We start from the raw sequence: 20,494 nt of genomic DNA, 5'->3' as shown, positions 1-20,494 counted from the left end.
CTCCAGACTGTCGGAGCTTCCCGTCTGCTCCCCTTTTCTGGAGCACCTGTTGGTCGGACATGACGTCCTTCTATATCCCGTCTTTTCTACCCTTCGGACAGATTTTCTCAGTTTTATCATACAGCCTGTCTGTCGAATTTTCAGCGTTCCCGGTCGCGTGCCTGACAGTGTAATCTAGGTGTGAGTAATAACAAAGTGGTCAGTTGAGGGTTGGAGGGGGAAGGCTCGGAGTCATTCGTGTGGGTGTAGATCTTAGGATGGTCTCGAAGAGCTTACTGGGGAGGGGATGCTCAAGACAAGACTTGCTGGGAGTGAGCCAGCACGTGGGCCCTGGAGCAGGAATATTCCGGCTGAGATTGCAGTCCTGCAAGGACCCCAGGCGGGACTGCAGGGAGAGTGTCCTACAACTGCAGGGGCCCGCGGGGCTGTGGAGCTCCCTGAGCTTCGCAGGACTTCACAGTGGAGGTCCCCCGAGCGGCACTGAGGGGGGCGCAGCCAGCGTGGACGACCTGGGCGAGCAGGGCTGCTGTGAGTACGCAGCCCTGGGCCAGCCGTCCTACGGGACTCCCGCAGACGCCTTGCTGCCACCAGACAGCGTTTGGGTCCCATGACCTGACACGCGCTTGCCTGGTGACAGCTGTGTGAGTGAGGTCACTGGGGCCCGGCATGGACAGGCCAGCCGTGGGGAGAAGGCCTTGGGGGGCCCGACAGAGCAGGGCTTTTCCCAGGCACGTGCTGGGGACTCGGTGCGGGCGGCCTGGCCTGCTCCCCCAGGCGGAGGGGTGGGAGCTGAGCATAGGGCTCCGCTTGGCGTGGCTGTTCAGAAGAGGGCATGTTTCCAGTAGTCATGTATGGATGAAAAAAAAAAAAAAAAAAAGAAGAGGGCATGTGCAGGGAGCAGGGGCCACACTTCGTCAGCTCTGCGTGAAGATAAATGGATAGGTTTCCTGGAGTTCCTAGAGGGCGTCAGGAGTATCTCAGGCTGGCTGGACACCGGCTCTGGGGCGGGCTCCCTGCTGGACGTGGCGTGCTGTGGTGAGGAGCACACCCCTGTGGGGTCGCAGGGCACAGCCTTGGGAAGCCGACAGCGGGGCACGAGACAGCGAACGGGCTCGGCCTCGAGCGTGGGTGGCCCGTCCCCGAGCCGCGCTGCTCCTGATGGCCCTTTGAGGGTGGACTGCCGGGCATGCACACAGCTGAGAGGGGGGCGAGGCCACTGGGGACAGAGCTGGACACGGATGGGCCCTGACGCGGATGGAGGCCCTGGCGTGAACAGGGAGCCTGATGGGGAGCGTGGGGAGGGCTTGGCTCATCCACAGTCGGGCTCCTGCGATTGGTTTCTCTGAGGTGGTCAGGCGTGCCTGTGGAGAAAGAATTGGTGGTACACGTGGTTGGGGGTGTTTTGGTGGCTCTGCCGTCCATTTGGGAGCCACAGTGATGTCCAGGGAAGGCCCGTGGGCACAGAGGCTGGTGGGGGCTCTGGTGTTGGGATGAGGATGAAGTGAAGGGGCGGAAGACTAGCCCCCCAGCGCAATGGAGGCTCGGACGGGGCAAGCGGGCACAGGTGACGTCCTCAGTGGATGTTTCCCCAGCGGGCCATCCACACAGAGCTGTGGCCGCTGCTGCTCACGGCACCCTCGGTCCCACAGCCCTGAGGGACAAGGGCAGGTGTCTGTGGGCAAGGGGGCTGAGAGTCGGGGTGGGCGCCACTCACAACAGAAAGGGTGAGCTGCCCATCCATGTGGCTGCTCGGTGAGTCTCAGGAGGCTGCCTGGCCCTGTCTACACAGCGTCCAGAACCAGGGCCCCCCGGGGCCCTTTAAAGTATGCGTCACTTGTCAGACATTTCCCAGGGAAGCTGTTTAATACATTTTCAGGCTACTCTGAGCAATTCTGTGACAATAAATTTGATGACCAGTTTCCTAGGAAAGTAAAGCTTAGCAGCGCTAACTGCAAAATAAATTAAAAAACAGTAAGGTTCTCATAAGGTATGTCAGTAGAAGGCAGCATGACCAGGGTGGGCTTGTATGGGGAGGTGGTTCTTTCTCCGGGGTCCTGAGGGCAGGGAGCGGGGACTGGCTGTGGCCAGAGCCTCCAGGAGAAGCCATGGGAGGCCCCTGGTCACACCCGGCCACAGCCACAGTCAGAGAGCCCGGACTGTGCTTGTCTTGGCACTGGTGTGGGGAGGCATCCTCGCAGCCAAGAAGGTCTGAGGGTGCCTGTGAGTGTGGATGAGGCTGTGTGTGTGTGTGCAGTGTCAGGTGGACGTGAGGGTGAGGCTGTGTGTGTGTGCAGTGTCAGGCGGACGTGAGGGTGAGGGTGTGTGTGTGCGGTGTCAGGCGGAAGTGAGCAGGAGTGTGTGTGTGTGTGTGCAGTGTCAGGCGGAAGTGAGCAGGAGTGTGTGTGTGTGTGTGCAGTGTCAGGCGGAAGTGAGCAGGAGTGTGTGTGTGTGTGTGCAGTGTCAGGCGGAAGTGAGCAGGAGTGTGTGTGTGTGTGCAGTGTCAGGCGGAAGTGAGCAGGAGTGTGTGTGTGTGCAGTGTCAGGCGGAAGTGAGCAGGAGTGTGTGTGTGTGCAGTGTCAGGCGGAAGTGAGCAGGAGTGTGTGTGTGTGTGTGCAGTGTCAGGCGGAAGTGAGCAGGAGTGTGTGTGTGTGTGCAGTGTCAGGCGGAAGTGAGCAGGAGTGTGTGTGTGTGTGTGCAGTGTCAGGCGGAAGTGAGCAGGAGTGTGTGTGTGTGTGTGTGCAGTGTCAGGCGGAAGTGAGCAGGAGTGTGTGTGTGTGTGTGTGCAGTGTCAGGCGGAAGTGAGCAGGAGTGTGTGTGTGTGTGCGGTGTCAGGCGGAAGTGAGCAGGAGTGTGTGTGTGTGTGTGTGCGGTGTCAGGCGGAAGTGAGCAGGAGTGTGTGTGTGTGTGCGGTGTCAGGCGGAAGTGAGCAGGAGTGTGTGTGTGTGTGCAGTGTCAGGCGGAAGTGAGCAGGAGTGTGTGTGTGTGTGTGTGCAGTGTCAGGCGGAAGTGAGCAGGAGTGTGTGTGTGTGTGTGCAGTGTCAGGCGGAAGTGAGCAGTAGTGTGTGTGTGTGTGTGTGTGCAGTGTCAGGCGGAAGTGAGCAGGAGTGTGTGTGTGTGTGCGGTGTCAGGCGGAAGTGAGCAGGAGTGTGTGTGTGTGCGGTGTCAGGCGGAAGTGAGCAGGAGTGTGTGTGTGTGTGTGCGGTGTCAGGCGGAAGTGAGCAGGAGTGTGTGTGTGTGTGTGCAGTGTCAGGCGGAAGTGAGCAGGAGAGTGTGTGTGTGTGTGTGTGCGCGCACAGTGTCAGGCGGAAGTGAGCGCGAGGCTGTGTGTGTGTGTGTGTGTGTGTGTGTGTGTGCGGTGTCAGGCGGAAGTGAGCAGGAGTGTGTGTGTGTGTGTGCGGTGTCAGGCGGAAGTGAGCAGGAGTGTGTGTGTGTGTGCAGTGTCAGGCGGAAGTGAGCAGGAGAGTGTGTGTGTGTGTGTGCGCGCGCAGTGTCAGGCGGAAGTGAGCGCGAGGCTGTGTGTGTGTGTGTGTGTGTGTGTGCGGTGTCAGGCGGAAGTGAGCAGGAGAGTGTGTGTGTGTGCGGTGTCAGGCGGAAGTGAGCAGGAGTGTGTGTGTGTGCAGTGTCAGGCGGAAGTGAGCAGGAGAGTGTGTGTGTGTGCGGTGTCAGGCGGAAGTGAGCAGGAGTGTGTGTGTGTGCAGTGTCAGGCGGAAGTGAGCAGGAGAGTGTGTGTGTGTGTGTGCGCGCGCAGTGTCAGGCGGAAGTGAGCGCGAGGCTGTGTGTGTGTGTGTGTGTGTGTGTGCAGTGTCAGGCGGAAGTGAGCAGGAGAGTGTGTGTGTGTGTGTGTGCGCGCAGTGTCAGGCGGAAGTGAGCGCGAGGCTGTGTGTGTGTGTGTGTGTGCGGTGTCAGGCGGAAGTGAGCAGGAGAGTGTGTGTGTGTGTGTGTGCGCGCAGTGTCAGGCGGAAGTGAGCGCGAGGCTGTGTGTGTGTGTGTGTGTGTGCGCGGTGTCAGTGGAAGTGCGGCCAGGGGGTGTGCCTGGCGTGCCGGGAGCCGCGACGAGCGCTGCCGGTTAGGACTAGCAGGGCTTTCTCCTGAACCGCATTCAGTGAGGAGCTCCAAGCTGTGGCTGGTGGCTGTGCTTACTGCTTTCCTGCCGCACAGCAAGCCTGGCGTGTGTTCCTGGAGGAGGAAAGGGGACAGGTGTGTCACACAGGTGTATCAGTGGGGCTGTGGCGTCCGGGGTGTTGCAGACGGGTGGCCAGGCCTGGACAAGGCAGTGGTCCGAGGTGCATGGTCAGAAGGGCCTCTGTGTGCAGGAGTGAACGCTGCTGAGTTCTGGCCTGGCCCTTCCGCAGCGTCCGGGGCTGAGGCCGGTGTCTGGCCCCTGCTGCTTCCCCCGGAGGCAGGGGCCGTATGGGAGGGGTCAGTGGCTGCAGGTGAGCAGTGGCCTTGTTTCCTGGGGGGCTGGTGATGTCCTTGTCACCGGGACTTTGTGGAATAGAGGACAGAAGCCTGGGCGGGGGGTGACTGAGTCATGGGGTGGGGTGTCCTGTGGAGGCAGGTTCTGTCAGGGGGGAGGTGTGGAAGGTTCCAGAGGAGAAGGGCTTGCTGGGACCGTGAGAGCCCTTGAGAAGCAGGAGGGTGGGGCCTGGATCAGCCTGGAGCCCAGGGAAGGGGGTAGAGGTGCCGCCGTGCCCCGGGGGAGCAGCCGAGGGGACGAGGCCACAGCAGGATCAGGGCCCCGGGGGCAGCCAGGCCTCAGCCACTGTCTCCAGCCTGGACGGGCTTGTCTGGGCAGACACGTAGAGGCTCGGCCCGGGGCGTTGAGAGGCTGAGGGGTGTGCCCCAGGTGTGCAGACACACGGATGGACTCCTCAGGTGCAGGGCTGTGGGTTACTTCAGCCAGAGGTCACAGCAGAATCTGTGAAGGAAGCGGCAGATGGGACGAGCCTTAGGGGACCCAGCACCACGTCCAGAGCCCTCTCCCCAAGTAGTCAGGATGGACGTGCTCAGCGATGGGAAGGGCTGTCGCCCCAGAGACCAGGGCCCACGGGCTCTCACGGAGGCACCTGCTTGGCAGGCCCTCAGCTCCCGAGGACCCCGCTGAGCTTTCAGGGAAGCTTTAAGTCACTGGTGGAAACTGTCACCAGCCAGGTTCCCAGGCGCCAGCCACGGCCGTCCCCACTGGCCTCTCCCTGCCGAGCCTCAGCGGTCGGCCTGGGAGCGATACGAGCCAGTGCCCCGGCCACGCTGCCTCCGCACGGGACAGTCCAGCGGACAGCGCCGGTGTCGAGGGTCATGGGGCCAGAGGACGGCGCCCCGGGGCCTCTGGCTCGAGGAGGGGCAACCGACGGCCTGAAGTGTTGCACTGCTGTTTGGTTTCATTTTATAAAATTAAAGATCTTGTGTACACACATATCGGAGAAGGCGATGGCAACCCACTCCAGTGTTCTTGCCTGGAGAATCCCAGGGACGGGGGAGCCTGGTGGGCTGCCGTCTGTGGGGTCGCACAGAGTCGGACACGACTGAAGTGACTCAGCAGCAGCAGCACACAGACAAGGCCCTGTATCTGCCATTCAGGACACCCTGACACAGCGGACTCAGGAGGTGTCAGCAAGACGGGGTCGGGGCAGGGGCCTGTGCGCTGCGGCGGAGCTGCCCGGCGGGACAGCAGAGCTGGGGTCGGCCAGGCAGAGCGCGTGTGTCCTCCCCAGCTCGCGTGGTGCCTCACACGTCTGGTCTCCATCCGCCTGGAGTCGGCTGTTAGGGGATGCTTGTCAGGAGATGCCTGGGATAAGGGAGAGTTCTCACCACGAGGAGCGATGCTTGTGTTCAGTGGGTTTTTTGGTAAAGTACGCTTTCTAGGGTGGTGTTTACCGCACTGAAGGGCCCAGTTTCATGGTGCAGTTGCTGTCTTGGAGCACCTGTCCGGTCACGCATCCTGCTGGCGCTGACCTCGGGTTGCCGCTGCGTGCAGGAGACACACAGCTGCAGCTGCTCCCCACAGGCGGCTGCTGGGAAGAGAGCTCTGCAGTCAGACATGAACCTTCCAGTGGATGGACGTGTTAGTGTCGCTTAGATGGAGAGCTTTGTCCCGGTGGGGAAGTTCCTTCTGCTCTTAATTTGCCGAGAGTGTGTGTCTCTGGGGAGATCTTAGCATCTCACGCCTTTCAGCTTTTGTCACGGATGGCATTCGCTACTTACACGGAGCCCCTCGGGTCCCAGGGCGCCCCTCCACACTCTGCAGGCGATGCTGCTGCTGCCGGTGGCCTGTGCCCCCCAGGGCCCTGGCCTGTGCTGTGCAGCCTCACCCCCAGTTGGGAACACCGCCCGCTGTGTGCTCGGGCGGGTCTGTCTGGGGCAGGCTGCCGCTCGCAGGTTTGGCGGAACCCGCCTGGCTCAGCGTCCTTAGGGGTCCAGAGCTCTCAATGCTGTTTCCATTCACCTCAGTTCTGGCGGGCTGTTTTCAAGCAACTTGTCAAATTCCTTAGGCGTCTTCAACTCTGTTAGCGGGAAGGTATTCCTGACGTTCTAATGTTGCTCAGAGGTGACTGCAGGGAGGTGCTCTGGGCCCCCGCTCTCCCGGCCTCCTCCGCTGCTCTGGCTTGTCCTGTTTGTCACCTGCGGTGTCTGAACGGTGTGCCTGCTCGTGGCATTTATCACTTACTGTCCACCTTCTCGAGAATGTCGGCTCTGGGGATCTGTGTCCCTTGCCCACTGACCTCTGAGGTCACACGTGCAGCGTCCGCGCCTGTGTCACTGGCCGCGTCTAAGCGACGCTAAGTGCAGGCCCCCTCCCTGCCTCCCCCCAGAGCTCCGGGAACGACTCCGGCCTCCTGGCCCTTCAGCTCCATCTCCCCGACGGTGGCTGAGTCCTGCAGGGCCTGGTTGCCTGCTTCTCTGCTGCCGCTTGCCCCAGCCCCCACTGTGCTCGCTGTCCATGGGCCTGGCGCCACTGTCCGCACACACACGTGCCCGTTGGCATGTCTGTCCCCTGCGGTGACCCAGAACCCGCGCGGAGCCTGTGGGCATCCTCGTGTGGCTTCCCCAGGTGAGCCGCCCTGGGGACACCTTCCGGGGCGGGAACTGCGAAAGCAGCCGAGGAGTCACATGGCTGCTCTCCCAGCCTCCCGCCAGGTCACCCAAAGCCCACCGCCTCCCCGGGAGCGTCTCTGGGCCCCCGGGCACGTGGGGCAGCCCCAGCTGTCCCTGGCCTCCCCACCACCACCAGCCCCCGGGCCTCGAGCCACCAGGCTCCTGCCGGGGCCTGCCCGTGTCTCCGTGGTTCCTGCGGTGCTGGACCATCCACCAAGCTTGCTTTTCTTTTTGTTGCTCCGAGCAGGTAAAGGAGAGACCTGTTGGCCTGAGCCGCTGAAGCTGCCTGTGCGGGGCCAGGCTCCGTGGAACGGCGCGCGTGGGTGACACCCCATCCCTGTGTCTCCACAGGCCTCAGAATGTAGCAGAAGACCTGGCCCTGTGTGCAGGTAACGCTGCGTGAGCTCTGAGCCTTTGTGTTCAGTGCGTGTGAGTTGATTAAGCTAACCTCGAGTTACACTTTGTTTTCCACTTACTCTATTGTAGCCGTAGAAAAAGTCAGTGCCTTGTAGCTCCTTTAAAATTTCATCTCTGACGGCTCCAGAGCAGGTTCGAACACAGTTACTCACATACATTCCAGTTTTTTCTGATCAATATTTCTGATCAGCTCCGTTTTGCTGTCTGCTCTATGGGGCTCTTCATAGCTTCTGCCAGAAACGTAACTGCAGGGCTGCGTACGTCGCATAAGTGACGTGACCTTGAACAGCAGGTGCCATTTCTATGCTAGAAGATGGAAACACCGCAAGAGACGCAAGGAAGGCGCAGACGTGAGGAGCCACAGCACGGAGGGCGCGGTGGACAAGGCGTGAGCGCGGCGCACCCGTAGGCGCACCAGCCGATGCAGAGGCAGCGGGAGGGACAACGGCCTCGAGGAGGTGGGCACGGGCTTCCTGCGCAGGCCCCCGGGTCCTGGCCGAGGTGGGGCGACAGCGGGCGTTGGCTGCTCGGGAGTGTGGCTGGTCACGCACCTGACTGGCGTGGGGGGCCGCAGGGGCAGAGCTGGAGGCCGGGCCCCTCGTGGGGCTCAGGCTCTGGTAGGGGCCTGTCAGACCTGATGCCAGGGACGCCCCTGCAGTGGGGTCCTCGCCGGGGTGTCACCCGTCACGCCTTCGGGGACACACAGGGCTTTCTTCCTGAGGATCCTGCCCTCCTCGGGGGCTGCTGAGTGTTTGGAGACTTCACGCACCCTCTCTTCCTCGGTGGAGTCTTCCCCCGCTGACCCCCACTGAGGCTTCCTGAGCCAGTGCTCCTGCAGTTGTCCTTGGGTGGAGACCCTCGCTGCCAGCCTGCCTTCCGTTTACCAGCTCACGTTCTGTGAGGAAGTGCGCCCCTTCCCTGCCTGTCTGTCCGCGTGGCCTCACAGGCTCCGGCAGCACTCCACTGGCCACCAGCAGTGATGGTTGCTGTCCCGGCTGTAAGCACAGGTCCATCAGCTCCTCGCCCACCCAGGGCCGGCAGAGCGTCCAGGGGCACCGGCTCAGGGGCCCTAGTGTGGGCCCTAGGGCCAGGGCTGCCCCGCCGAGGTCACTCCCGGGGGGGCGGAGCTGAGGGCGAGTGGGCGTGTCCACACATGCACACGTCTGTAAACTGGGCACGCCCACACTCGTGCTCACACGTCTGTAAAGTAGGCGTGTAGAGCAATTAGGCATGTCCACACTCATGCACACGTATCTGTAGAGTGGGCGTGTCCGCACGTGCACACACGTCTGTAGTGGGTGTGTCCACACTCGTGCACACGTCTGTAAAGTTTGTGCGCCCACACTCGTGCACTTACGTCTGTAGAGTGGGCGTGCACACACACACACACGTCTGTAGTATGGGTGTGTCCACACTTGTGCACACGTCTGTAGAGTGAGTGGGTGTGTCCACATTCGTGCGCACCCGTCTGTATCTGTTTGCCTGCTGCCGCTAAAGATGAGTTCACGCCGACCTTGACCCTGGTCTGTGTGATTTGGAGCCGGTTTTGGCCTGGCTGTCGGGCTGGGGGCAAGTGTGAACCTGTCGGGCGTGTGAACAGTGCCCAGTGAGTCAGAGTGCTGTGCTGGGTTTGGTCAGGCAGGTGGTAGACTGCACCCCGGGCCCCGGCGTCCAGCGGAGTTCTCAGTCGGCCTTCCTGTCTCTGCTTCGCTTTGCTGGGCAACAAATCTGGTTCCTCCCACCTTGCGTTACCACCCGTTTCTTCCAGCCACACGGGGCGCACAGGCCCTTCTTCATGGAGCTGGTCTCAGCAGGTCCGAGCACTCAGGCAGGCTCCGCTCAGCACCTGGTGACTGTGACACCGAGTGCCTCCCCCCTCAGACTTCGGTTTGCTTCCCGGGGCCCGCGGAGCCCCTGTGGGAATGACCCTCGTCTCTCCTGACAGCTCGGAACCACTCGGGGCTGCGGGAGAGGGCGCGCTGGTGGGGACCCCGTGCTGGCTCTCGCCTGCGAGCCTCCTGCCCTACGTGCTGTGACAGTCATGGGCGTCCTTGCTGGCGCAGCGGCCCTCGTGTTTCCAGGTGGCCTGTGCCCGGTGCCTCAGGCTGTGTCGATGGTTGCTTCTGGGCTTGGTGTAAGGTGACGGTTTAGTCTGATCGGGGCCTCCCCGGGGTCCAGTGTGGCCTCATCTGCCCGCCCAGCTGTCTCCTTCCCTCTGCCTGGCCTCAGGCAGCGCTGAGCCGGGAACGTCTGCACGGGAGCCAGGGGCCGTGTGCTCTCGTCTGCAGGTGAGGCCTCGCTGTGCCAGGCCAGCTCAGTGCCCAAGGCTGCCATGGGCCTCCTGGGCCTTGGCCTCCATCTCCCAGGGCGTTTCTGCCTCTGGGGAGAGTTGTCAGCGATCCTGGTTGTGGAAGCTCCTTGCCCCCTGCGCAGCATAGCATCCAGATGAGTGTCCTGCTCGAACCACAGCGAGTGTCCCGGAAGCTGGCGGCTGAGTGAAGCCTCAGGGTCTCAGACTGGCTGGTGCTACTGCCTGGGTGTCCAGGGCTGCAGTCCAGGTGTGGGCGGCGCTGCTCGTCTCAGAGCTTCCCGCTCCTGGAAGCCGCTTCCCACTCACAGCCTGCAGGCGGCTCCTCCCACATCTCCTCTGAGCCTCCTGCGCCCCAGAGGGCCCTGTGGCAACACGGTCACCTGGGGATCCCAGGGGGGATCCCGTCTCAGGAGGCTTTTGCTCTGTGAGGTGACACACAGGTTTGGGGAGGACATAGCTCTTCAGGGCTGTTTCTCCCGCGCAGCCTGCTGTTAGGGCGGTGATGACCGACCCTGCCCTCGTGAGCCTGCGGTCTGAGAGCGGAGCCAGTCAGAGCCGCTGCGGCACTGGGGTGGGGCGGCGCGTCCTCACTCCGACACGGTCACACACGTCTGGGCTTGGGATGCTGTGCTTCCTTGGGTGGGGCACGGGCCCCGACTGCTCACCTGTGTCATCTTATCGGAGGAGCCAGAGCTCCAGACGGACCCTGTCCTGCCCAGCACAGCCCGCCAGCTCCCTGGCCTCCCCTCCCGCAGCTCCAGAAACCTCTTCTGCGCCACCTCACCAGCTGACCTCACGGGTTCTGAGCAGGAGGAGCGGTCGGGCGGCCTGGAAGGAGGGGAGGAGCACGTGTGCGGCCTGGTGCGGCCCCTGGAGGGGCGACCTGGCCCACTGGGGGCGACTGCCTGTCTCGTGGCGGAAGCAGGCTTGCAGGGGGCGGTCCTGGCCTCGTGGGAGCGGGGGGCGGGGCCTGGCCTCGTGGGAGCGGGGGGCGGGGCCTGGCCTCGTGGGAGCGGGGGGCGGGGCCTGGCCACGTGGGAGCGGGGGCGGGGCCTGGCCACGTGGGAGCGGGGGCGGGGCCTGGCCACGTGGGAGCGGGGGCGGGGCCTGGCCACGTGGGAGCGGGGGGCGGGGCCTGGCCACGTGGGAGCGGGGGGCGGGGCCTGGCCTGGTGGGAGCAGGGGCGGGGCCTGGCCTGGTGGGAGCGGGGGGCGGGGCCTGGCCTGGTGGGAGCCAGTCGGGGGGGGACCTGGCCTGGTGGGAGCGGGGGGCGGGGGGACCTGGTCTGGTGGGGGCGGGGGGGTGGGGACCTGGCCTGGTAGGGTTGGGGGCGGGGGGTACCTGACCTGGTGGGAGCCGGGGTTGCGGGGACCTGGCCTGGTGGGAGTGGGAGGCGGGACCTGGCCTGGCGGGAACCGGGGTAGGGGGGCCCTGTCCTCAGCCCTCCTCATGCTGAGCTCCTCCTGGCCACACTGGAGCTGGATTTACGTTGAACCTGAACCTTTGATGAAACGTCAGACTACACCATACTTTGGTTAATATGCTTTTTTCTGTTGCAGAAGCCAAAGATGCTGACCAGAAAGATTAAACTCTGGGACATAAACGCCCACATCACCTGCCGCCTGTGTGGGGGATACCTCATCGACGCGACCACGGTGACCGAGTGTCTGCACACATGTGCGTGCAGAGTGTTCCGTCCTCTAACACTTGGGCTTCTTTCCCCAGAGCGTTTACTCAAGCACAGAGCGAGACCTGGCCGCAGAGATAAAGGAGAGCCTGAAGATAAATGAGAAAAGTTATCTGAAGTTAAAACACTGGGGGTAATTTCAGTATAAGAGGCATCATTTGAGAAAGCTAAATAAATGCTAGGAAAACTTAGTTATTTGCATGTAACAGCTAAAGGGTTACATGTGGTGTGGCAGAATATCGGCCTCTAGTGGCCCAGAGTGTTTATTTTTGCCATTTGCAAACGAATTCCTTAAACCTTGTGCTCCCTGCCCACCACGGCCGCTGGCCTGTTGCAGGCTTTAGCTTGCAGCTGGTGCTGAACTTGGGTGTCCTCCTCCTTCAAGCGCCGCCCCTCTCCCCCCGCCCCGCCAGTCTTTACCGGCAGGCTGGGTCCTGGAGGGCTGGCCCAGGGTGCTGAGGGCACTTCCTAAGGTTAAGCGAATCCTCTGACAGTGAGGATCTTTGATCTTGTATTTCTCACTTTAGAAGATGCTTGCCAGTTTTGATAAAAATTTTATTTTAAAGGTAATTGTATTTTAGATACTGGCTTACAGTGCTTTATGTTACATTCACTGAATCTTATCCCATTTGGTCACGCAGAGAAGTTCTGGTGCTCTCTTAGGCTAACGTAGAATTTACCTGTTCGCTGCTGTGACGGGCGCCCCGTGATGGGCATGAGGGCGCCTTCCCCCTCCGGTCTGTGTCCTCCGTGGGAGGTGGGCCCAGGTGGTGGGCCTGGCCCGGGGCAGGGGGCCCGCGGGAGGAGGGCCCCTGCCCACTGCTGACACCCACCCCCCCGCAGTCTGCCGCAGCTGCCTGGTGAAGTACCTGGAGGAGAACAACACCTGCCCCACATGCAGGATCGTCATCCACCAGAGCCACCCCCTGCAGTACATAGGGTGAGCACCTCGGGGCGGGGGCCGCGCCGGGGGGGGGCTCTGCAGGAGGCGTGTCGGGCCCATTCCTCCCCCGTCCTGTGCTTGCGGCTCCACAGAGCTTTAGGAGAAGGCGGGGGGTCAGGGAGTAGGAGGTGCAGAGGATGTCGTGGGTGCTGGAGGCTGGCTCTGGGGTGTGTGTGTGTGTGTGTTCCACACGTTCACATCAACAGGAGTGTCCAGATGGGAGAGGTGCTCCTTGCACAGGTCCTGCTCAGGGACATTTGAGAAAGCCCCCCTGGTCTGCCACAGCCCGAGACTGCCTGATCCCTTGCAGGGCTTGAGAAGCCAGCGGGTGGGGGCGCTGGTCGCCAGCGGGCCCTGCCTGTGTCCTTCTCTGAGTGTTCTCAGCATCTGGAGTCCGCACTCTGGTGTGTCAGCTTGGACCCGGTGTCAGTCTTGCTGGCACAGACATTCTATGAGTGCAAACTAGAAGCAGAATTCAACTGGAGTTCCAGTTTGTGATTGTGGAGTGTGTTATTGTTACATGGAAAAGGTTTGAGAATTAGAGGACTGACGTTTCTGGCTAACCCACCTGTTCTGTTCTTTTGCCAGTCATGACAGAACCATGCAGGATATTGTTTACAAATTGGTCCCAGGCCTCCAAGAGGGTAAGTGTCAGAACCTCCCCCTGGACCCCCGTGTCCTCAGTAGGGCCTCCAAGGGCCTTTTCGCTTGGGGGTCCTGGCTTTGGACGTCTTGCTTGGCCTGTCCTGAGCTCCCTGCCATCTGCTCGCTCATCTCGTCCACCCTCGCTCACGCGTCTCTCTGCGTTTGGGGGGCACCCAGTGCCCGGCATGTGTGCAGCCCTGGCCAGGCCCGGAGGTGCAGAGCAGGGGGCGCCTCCTGCTTGTGCCGCCCAGAGGTGAAGCCAGGAGCCCTGTGTCAGCCAAGTTTAACAGGATTTAAACGTTAAATACAAGCTTTAAGTCAGTCTTACGAGACTTGAAATACTGTGTGGTACCAGTGCCCTGAGAGTGGGAATGGATGTTCTCTCCACAGTTCTGAGCCTTGAGACCATCCTGTCCTTGGCGAAGGGTGGTCCACTTAGAGTGGGTGCTGGCTGGTGGGGCGGTGCCAGCTGATAAAACCTAGCTTTCTTTCCAGATACGAGGCAGCGGTTCATTAGGGAGTGCTTTCTCACCATTGTGTTTCAGAAGGTTATAATTTAAAGAACAGGCTTACTCTGTTAGCTCAGTAGATGTCACATCTGACTTTTAAGACACAACTTAGGAAGCAATACCGTTAGAGTCTTCTTCCACTGTTCGCAGAATTCATTCAGGAAAGAACTAAAGTTTTCTGAGTAAATATTTTTAGAAACTGTCATCTTTTGATATTTGAAGGGTTTTCTACTTCCATGGTGCCTCAGATGGTAAGGAATCTGCCTGCAATGCAGGAGACCCGGTTCCGATCCCTGGATCAGGAAGGTCGCCTGGAGAAGGGGATGGCCACCCACTCCAGTGTTCTTGCCTGGAGAATCCCATGGACAGAGGAGCCTGGCAGCTGCAGTCCATAAGGTCACAAAGAGTTGGACATGACTGAGCAACTAACACTTTCTTTTCTAGTGCTGGGGAAAGGCAAAGAATACATGAAATTAAAATACTGATAGTGTTAAAAAGTATTCTTGGGTGTCTTAAACATGCTAAGGTCTCATAAAGCACCCGGTGTGGTTACGACCTGGAGTCCAGAGCTGCCGGCTTGGCCCTCCTCCCTGTCGTTTCATCTAGAGATGTTGCCATTTGTTCCCCAAAGAGGAGTCTCCTTGAAGCAGCACCTCTGTAAGCTGGGAGGGTGGTGCTGACTCCGTGTCAGCGTCAGGAGCTCGTGGGCGTGGCCGTCCTATCTCTCACGGTTTGGCTGATCCCAGGCCCTTGGTCCCCAGCTTCCCGTGTGCGGGTGGGATGGAGAGGCCCCTCCCAGGTGGGACAGTCCACAGGACTTCACGGGTGTGGTCCCGCGGAGCCTGCAGCTCATGAGCCCCAGTTTCTCAGCGTGTGTCCCAGCGTGTGTCCCAGAGTCTGTCCTAGGGTGTGTCCCAGCATGTGTCCTTGCATGTCACTGGTGTGTGTCCCTGTGTGTGTCCCTGCATGTCACCAGCGTGTGTCCCTGCATGTGTCCTTGCATGTCACCGGCATGTCCCTGCATGTGTCCCTGCATGTCACCAGCGTGTGTCCCTGCGTGTGTCACCGACGTGTGTCCCTGCATGTCACCGCTGTGTCCCTGCATGTGTCCTTGCATGTCACTGGTGTGTGTCCCTGCGTGTGTCACCGCCGTGTGTCCCAGCGTGTGTCCCTGCATGTGTCCCTGCGTGTCACCTGCGTGTGTCCCAGTGTGTGTCCCTGCGTGTTACCGGTGTGTGTCCCTGTGTGTCACCAGCATGTGTCCCTGCATGTGTCCCCACGTGTGTCCCTGCGTGTGTCACCGGCGTGTGTCCCTGCATGTGTCCCCACGTGTGTCCCTGCACGTGTCCCAGCATGTGTTCCCGCGTGTGTCCCTGCATGTGTCTCCGGCGTATGTCCCTGCGTGTGTCCCTGCGTGTTTCAGCGTGTGTCACCTGCATGTGTTACCGGTGCGTGTCCCTGCGTGTGTCTCTGGTGTATGTCCCTGTGTGTGTCCCTGCGTGTCACCAGCGTGTGTCCCTGCGTGTGTTCCAGCATGTATCCCTGCGTGTGTTACCGGTGCGTGTCCCTGTGTGTGTCTCTGGTGTGTGTCCCTGCGTGTCACCAGTGTGTCCCCACATGTGTCCCTGCGTGTGTCCCTGTGTGTGTTTCAGCGTGTGTCCCTGCGTGTGTCGCTGCGTGTATCCCTGCATGTGTCCCCGCGTGTGTCACTGGCGTGTGTCCCCGCATGTGTTTCAGCATGTGTCCCTGCGTGTGTCTCTGGTGTATGTCCCTGCGTGTGTCCCTGCGTGTGTCCCCGCGTGTCCCCACGTGTGTCACTGGCGTGTGTCCCCGCATGTGTCCCTGCGTGTGTTTCAGCGTGTGTCCCTGCGTGTGTCGCTGCATGTATCCCTGCGTGTGTTTCAGCGTGTGTCCCTGCGTGTGTCGCTGCATGTATCCCTGCGTGTGTTCCAGCGTGTATCCCTGCGCGTTACCGGTGCGTGTCCCTGCGTGTGTCTCTGGTGTATGTCCCTGTGTGTGTCCCTGCGTGTCACCAGCATGTGTCCTTGCGTGTGTCCCCGCATGTGTCGCTGCATGCGTCCCAGCACAGCAGTTAGGTTAGATTTCTCTTGTGCTCCCGCGATTGGGAGGGGTGGTGGTGTCTCACGTGTGCTGTTGAGCGGGGTTCTGAGGCTCTACGGTCCCATCTGGACATGTCTGCTGCACAGGAGGAGGCTGGCAGGGAGGCATGCTTCTGATTGGCCCAGCCCACATTATCCGGTGCTAAGCATGCAGGTGGTTTCTGATACTTCAGTGTTGGAAATAGGCTTTATCTCCTTAGGCACGTACCTGATTATTTCTTTGGGATACATTACTAGCAGTTTATGTAAGTTACCTTGATTCTGGGAAATGTTGAGGGCAGGAGGAGAAGGGGGTGACAGAGGATGAGATGGTTGGATGCCATCACCGACTCAATGGACATGAGTTTGAGCAAGCTCCAGGAGGTAGTGAAGGATGGGAAGCCCGCAGGCTGCAGTCCGTGGGGTCATAAACAGTTGGACACAGGTTAGCTACTGAACAACAACCTTCCTGAAAATTTATCTCAATAGACGTTTCTATACCTGTGTGTATCTGACATCAAGTCTTGTTATTTTCAATTCTTTTTCATTTAGATAGGTAAAAATTAAATAGGAATTAAAACTAGGTACAGACAGACCTCAGAAATACCGCAGGTTCAGCTTCAGACCATTGCGATAAAGCAAGCATCGCAGTAGGGTGAATCACATCAACCTTTTGGTTTCCCAATGCATGTAAAAGTTATGTTCACATTATGCTGTGGGCTACTGAGTGTACGACAGCATTATGGCCAGAAAGTGGTGTACATCTCTTAGCTAAAAACACAAACCGAAAAAAACTAAAATGATAACAGCAAAGTCCTGATCACAGCTGTCGTAACAAATATTATGACAATGAAAAAGTTTAAGATATTGTGAGTATTACCAAAACACGGTGCAAATTGGGTTTTGTGTGTTTGGTTCCAGTGTCCCCCAGCTCTGCGCTGGCCCTCACGTGTCAGTCAGTTCTGAGGGGCCTCCCTGCTTCCGTCTTAGCCCGCTGCCTCACACGTTCGTTTTTTTCCTGCACAGTCAGGTGTTTTGCAGCATCTGCCTGGGTTTAGGACGTGACCAGGGCATGCTCCTGGCCCTCACAGAGCTTGTGGTATTTAGGGAGAGAGACGTATAGTGACTTGAGCTCTACTGGGTCACCGGCCCGTAGGTCTTTTCCGCAGTGCACCTTGCGGTTACTGGTCTGGGTTAGATTGCCTTTGCTCCCTGCCACATGGCCCTGAGCAGCGGCTGCCGCTTTGTTACCTGGGTGTGACCCGCCCCTCAGTAGCCGCCTGTGTCAGAGAGTCTGCCCTTCCCAGGGGCGTGCGAGGACTCAGCCTGGACAGCTGTCCTCTCGCCGCCCGGCCCCACTCATGTCTGAGGCCGCCGGGCAGGAGGCTGTGTGCTGCCCGCCTCCATCCAGTGGAGACCCCTCCCCGGTGGGGGGCGGCTCAGGCACAGCTGGAGGCCTGTCCTGGGGGAGCCAGTGGCACCTACACTCACGGGGCCCGGGCCACACAGCTGGCAGCCGCTCTGAGTTCCTGGGGCACGGTCTAAAGTCGTCATTTCTCGTGGGTAGCAGCCTTCAGACCTTTTCATCCAAACCTGCCCTTTTTTCATGTGATTGTGTGCAGAATTTTAATGTAACCCATCACCTGCCTAAGATTAAGGGTTACATGTTGACTTTTCACAGCGGAAATGAGGAAGCAGAGAGAATTCTACCACAAGTTAGGCCTGGAAGTGCCTGGAGATGTCAAGGGGGAGGCGTGCTCCGCAAAGCAGCACCTGGACCCCCACCGGAACGGTGAGTGCCCGTCTCCCTGCACGAGCCCCTGCTGGCTCCTGACGGGCATGCTGGCACCAGTGCCCGCGCGGCGCTGGCGGGCACGGGGGCCGCTGCGAGGCAGGCGCCCGGTCCCAGGGCTTACGTGCTGGGCCGCAGCGGGACGTGCGGGGACGCCGGCGCTGCCTGGAGGTGGGTGTATGGGACCACGTGAGCACGACGGGCCCCCCAGGGCCCTCTCCCAGTCTGCCTGCTTGCTTGCAGAAAGGCCAGCTTCTCCTTGGCTTTAACAGAACATTAACGGTGCTTTGAATCTGTACGTATTGTAAGTTTCTTCAGACCTTTGGCTCCATGGGCCGCGCAGGTGCCTGAGCGCTGTGGTCTCTTCTGTGCGCCTCTGAACACCTGAGAAGGGGAGGCCTTGGCTGCTGACCCAGAGGAGCGGGCGCTGCGTACCTGCAGGCTTGGGGCCCGGGGGTGAGGCCCCGAGGCAGCTCGGGGGCCAGGAATCCCGTCTTTGCCGAGCTGGAGGCCTGACTTGTAAAGCCGTGCGGGACCAGCACGAGCCCTGGGAGCCGTGCTGTTGGGCAGAGTTGAGATGGGCCGCCCTGGTGGTGCCCGGCCGCCGGCACCCTGCCCAGGACCCCCCTCGCGAGCCTCGCGAGCGCTGCGACTGAGGCCCTGCCGACCGGCGCGCGGGCCTCCTGTCACCGCGGGGTTCACAGCGCGTGAGCGTTCTGTCGGGAGAAGCAACAGTTTACCACTTTGGGTATTCTGATTCAGTCTTTCCTGTTTCTGCTGAAAGGAGAAACCAAAGCGGATGACAGTTCGAACAAAGAGGCAGCGGAGGAGAAGCAGGAGGAAGACGGTGATTACCACCGGAGCGACGAGCAGGTGGGCGCGCGGCCCGGCCCTGGGGGCTCTCCTGACAGGAAGGGCCGGGAGGAAGGGAGCCGGCGACAGGAAGGGCCGGGAGGAAGGGAGCCGGCGGGCTCTCCTGACAGGAAGGGCCGGGAGGAAGGGAGCCGGCCGCCTCTCCTGACAGGAAGGGCCGGGAGGAAGGGAGCCGGCGACAGGAAGGGCCGGGAGGAAGGGAGCCGGCCGCCTCTCCTGACAGGAAGGGCCGGGAGGAAGGGAGCCGCCTCTCCCCTGACAGGAAGGGCCGGGAGGAAGGGAGCCGGCGACAGGAAGGGCCGGGAGGAAGGGAGCCGGCGGGCTCTCCTGACAGGAAGGGCCGGGAGGAAGGGAGCCGGCCGCCTCTCCCCTGACAGGAAGGGCCGGGAGGAAGGGAGCCGGCGGGCTCTCCTGACAGGAAGGGCCGGGAGGAAGGGAGCCGCCTCTCTCCTGACAGGAAGGGCCGGGAGGAAGGGAGCCGGCGGGCTCTCCTGACAGGAAGGGCCGGGAGGAAGGGAGCCGGCGGGCTTTCCTGACAGGAAGGGCCGGGAGGAAGGGAGCCGGCCGCCTCTCCCTGACAGGAAGGGCCGGGAGGAAGGGAGCCGCCTCTCCCCTGACAGGAAGGGCCGGGAGGAAGGGAGCCGGCGGGCTCTCCTGACAGGAAGGGCCGGGAGGAAGGGAGCCGGCCGCCTCTCCCCTGACAGGAAGGGCCGGGAGGAAGGGAGCCGGCCGCCTCTCCCCTGACAGGAAGGGCCGGGAGGAAGGGAGCCGGCCGCCTCTCCTGACAGGAAGGGCCGGGAGGAAGGGAGCCGCCTCTCCCCTGACAGGAAGGGCCGGGAGGAAGGGAGCAGGTGGGCGCGTGGCCTGGGCCTTGGCCGGCTCTCCCCTCACAGAGACAGGCCGGGAGGAAGGCACAGCCAGGATGGTCGTGTGCCAGTGGTTCTCTGAGTCTCCCCTCGACCGTTCTCCTCCTCCCGTTTCTCCTCCTTCTTCGTTTGGCTGCACAGCTTGTGGGATCTTAGTTTCTAGGGGCTGAACCCGCGCCCTCAGCAATGAGAGCGCCGCCTTGCAACCGCTGGACGGCCGGGCACTTCCCTTCTATGGCTAATTGCCAGAGTGACCCCTACCCACTGCAGAATGCTTTAGGAACGAAACAGTTAGAGCAGATGTCTTCAGTGGGGAGTGGGGGGATGGCGTCTTCCACGCAAACTGCAGTGAAAATAGCCAGGACACAGCCTGCTGCTGGTGGCACTCACTGCCAGGGGTCAGGCGAGAATCACGGGGCCCTCCCAGCGATCCTGCTGGGAGTGCGATGGTGTCGCACCTCCCCGTCGCGGGCTTCTCTTAGCGCACCTTGACTTGGCGCCTGCAGTGGTCCTCACACACCCTGATGGAACGGTTGTCTCATCAGCATCAGAATAAGAAAATGTCAGCCCTCAGTGTCACTCAGCGTGATTTGGGAGGTCCCGGCCCCGACAGTGAGGAGACGGGAACGTGAGCTGGGCGTGCTGTGACTCTCGGGCACACACCCGTGACTCAGCTCCTCGAGGTGCTGAGACCCCTTTTCCAGTGGTAGGACCAGCGTGTCAGAGTCAGAGGGTGGGTGGCTTCATTCAGAAAATCAATAAGAACTTTAATGCAGCCTAGCAATAAATGTGAGACCAAAACAAAGACACCAGAACCTTCTGGAAGAACACAGAGAAAATTGCGTAACTGGGTGTTCCTGGATGGAAGGTTGACCTTAGGATTCGAGTTCTCCCGAAATTAATCTCAGTGGCTGTGATTGTGATCAGTTTTATAAATAAGAATGTAACCAACTGCTTCTGAAGCTCATCTGAAAGCGGAGAAAGTCAGCAATAGCCATGAGAACTTAGGGTCTTGGCTGTAGCAGAATATATGTGTAACATATCCGCACACACACATTTACACATATAGGCTCCTTAGGAGACACTGAGATTCAGCTCCAGACCATTGTAGTAAAACAAATCATGAGTTTTTTTAGTTTCCAGTGCTTATAAAAGCTATGCTTCCACCGTATTGTGGTCTATCAAGCGTGAGGTTTTGTTATATCTAAAAAACGTTGTTTAGTCACTAAGTTGTGCCCGAGTCTTTTGCAACCCCGTGGA

General features: G+C 60.5%; 1 protein-coding gene across 13 annotated transcripts in view; it reads left to right on the top strand.

The window, feature by feature from the left end:
* Positions 1–20,494, top strand: part of PCGF3 (polycomb group ring finger 3) — a 50,215-nt gene that overhangs the window by 9,444 nt on the left and 20,277 nt on the right. For 2 of the 13 annotated variants that reach the window (XM_069594973.1, XM_069594985.1), the window contains exons 2-8: positions 7,340–7,481; positions 7,820–7,967; positions 11,380–11,497; positions 12,351–12,447; positions 13,039–13,094; positions 17,385–17,495; positions 18,280–18,368. In XM_069594973.1, coding sequence (XP_069451074.1) covers positions 11,389–11,497; positions 12,351–12,447; positions 13,039–13,094; positions 17,385–17,495; positions 18,280–18,368 — 462 coding nt within the window. In that variant the 5' untranslated portion in view covers positions 7,340–7,481; positions 7,820–7,967; positions 11,380–11,388. Of the gene's footprint in view, positions 1–6,809; positions 7,049–7,339; positions 7,482–7,798; positions 7,968–11,379; positions 11,498–12,350; positions 12,448–13,038; positions 13,095–17,384; positions 17,496–18,279; positions 18,369–20,494 lie in introns of all 13 variants that reach the window. The other 11 variants (XM_069594976.1, XM_069594986.1, XM_069594981.1 and 8 more) reach the window with 10 other exon arrangements.

The sequence above is a fragment of the Ovis canadensis genome, chromosome 6 (assembly GCF_042477335.2).
Source record: "Ovis canadensis isolate MfBH-ARS-UI-01 breed Bighorn chromosome 6, ARS-UI_OviCan_v2, whole genome shotgun sequence".
NCBI lineage: Eukaryota > Metazoa > Chordata > Mammalia > Artiodactyla > Bovidae > Ovis > Ovis canadensis.
Note: the sequence above shows the minus strand (reverse complement) of the source record. Positions and strands in the feature narration are given on the sequence as shown.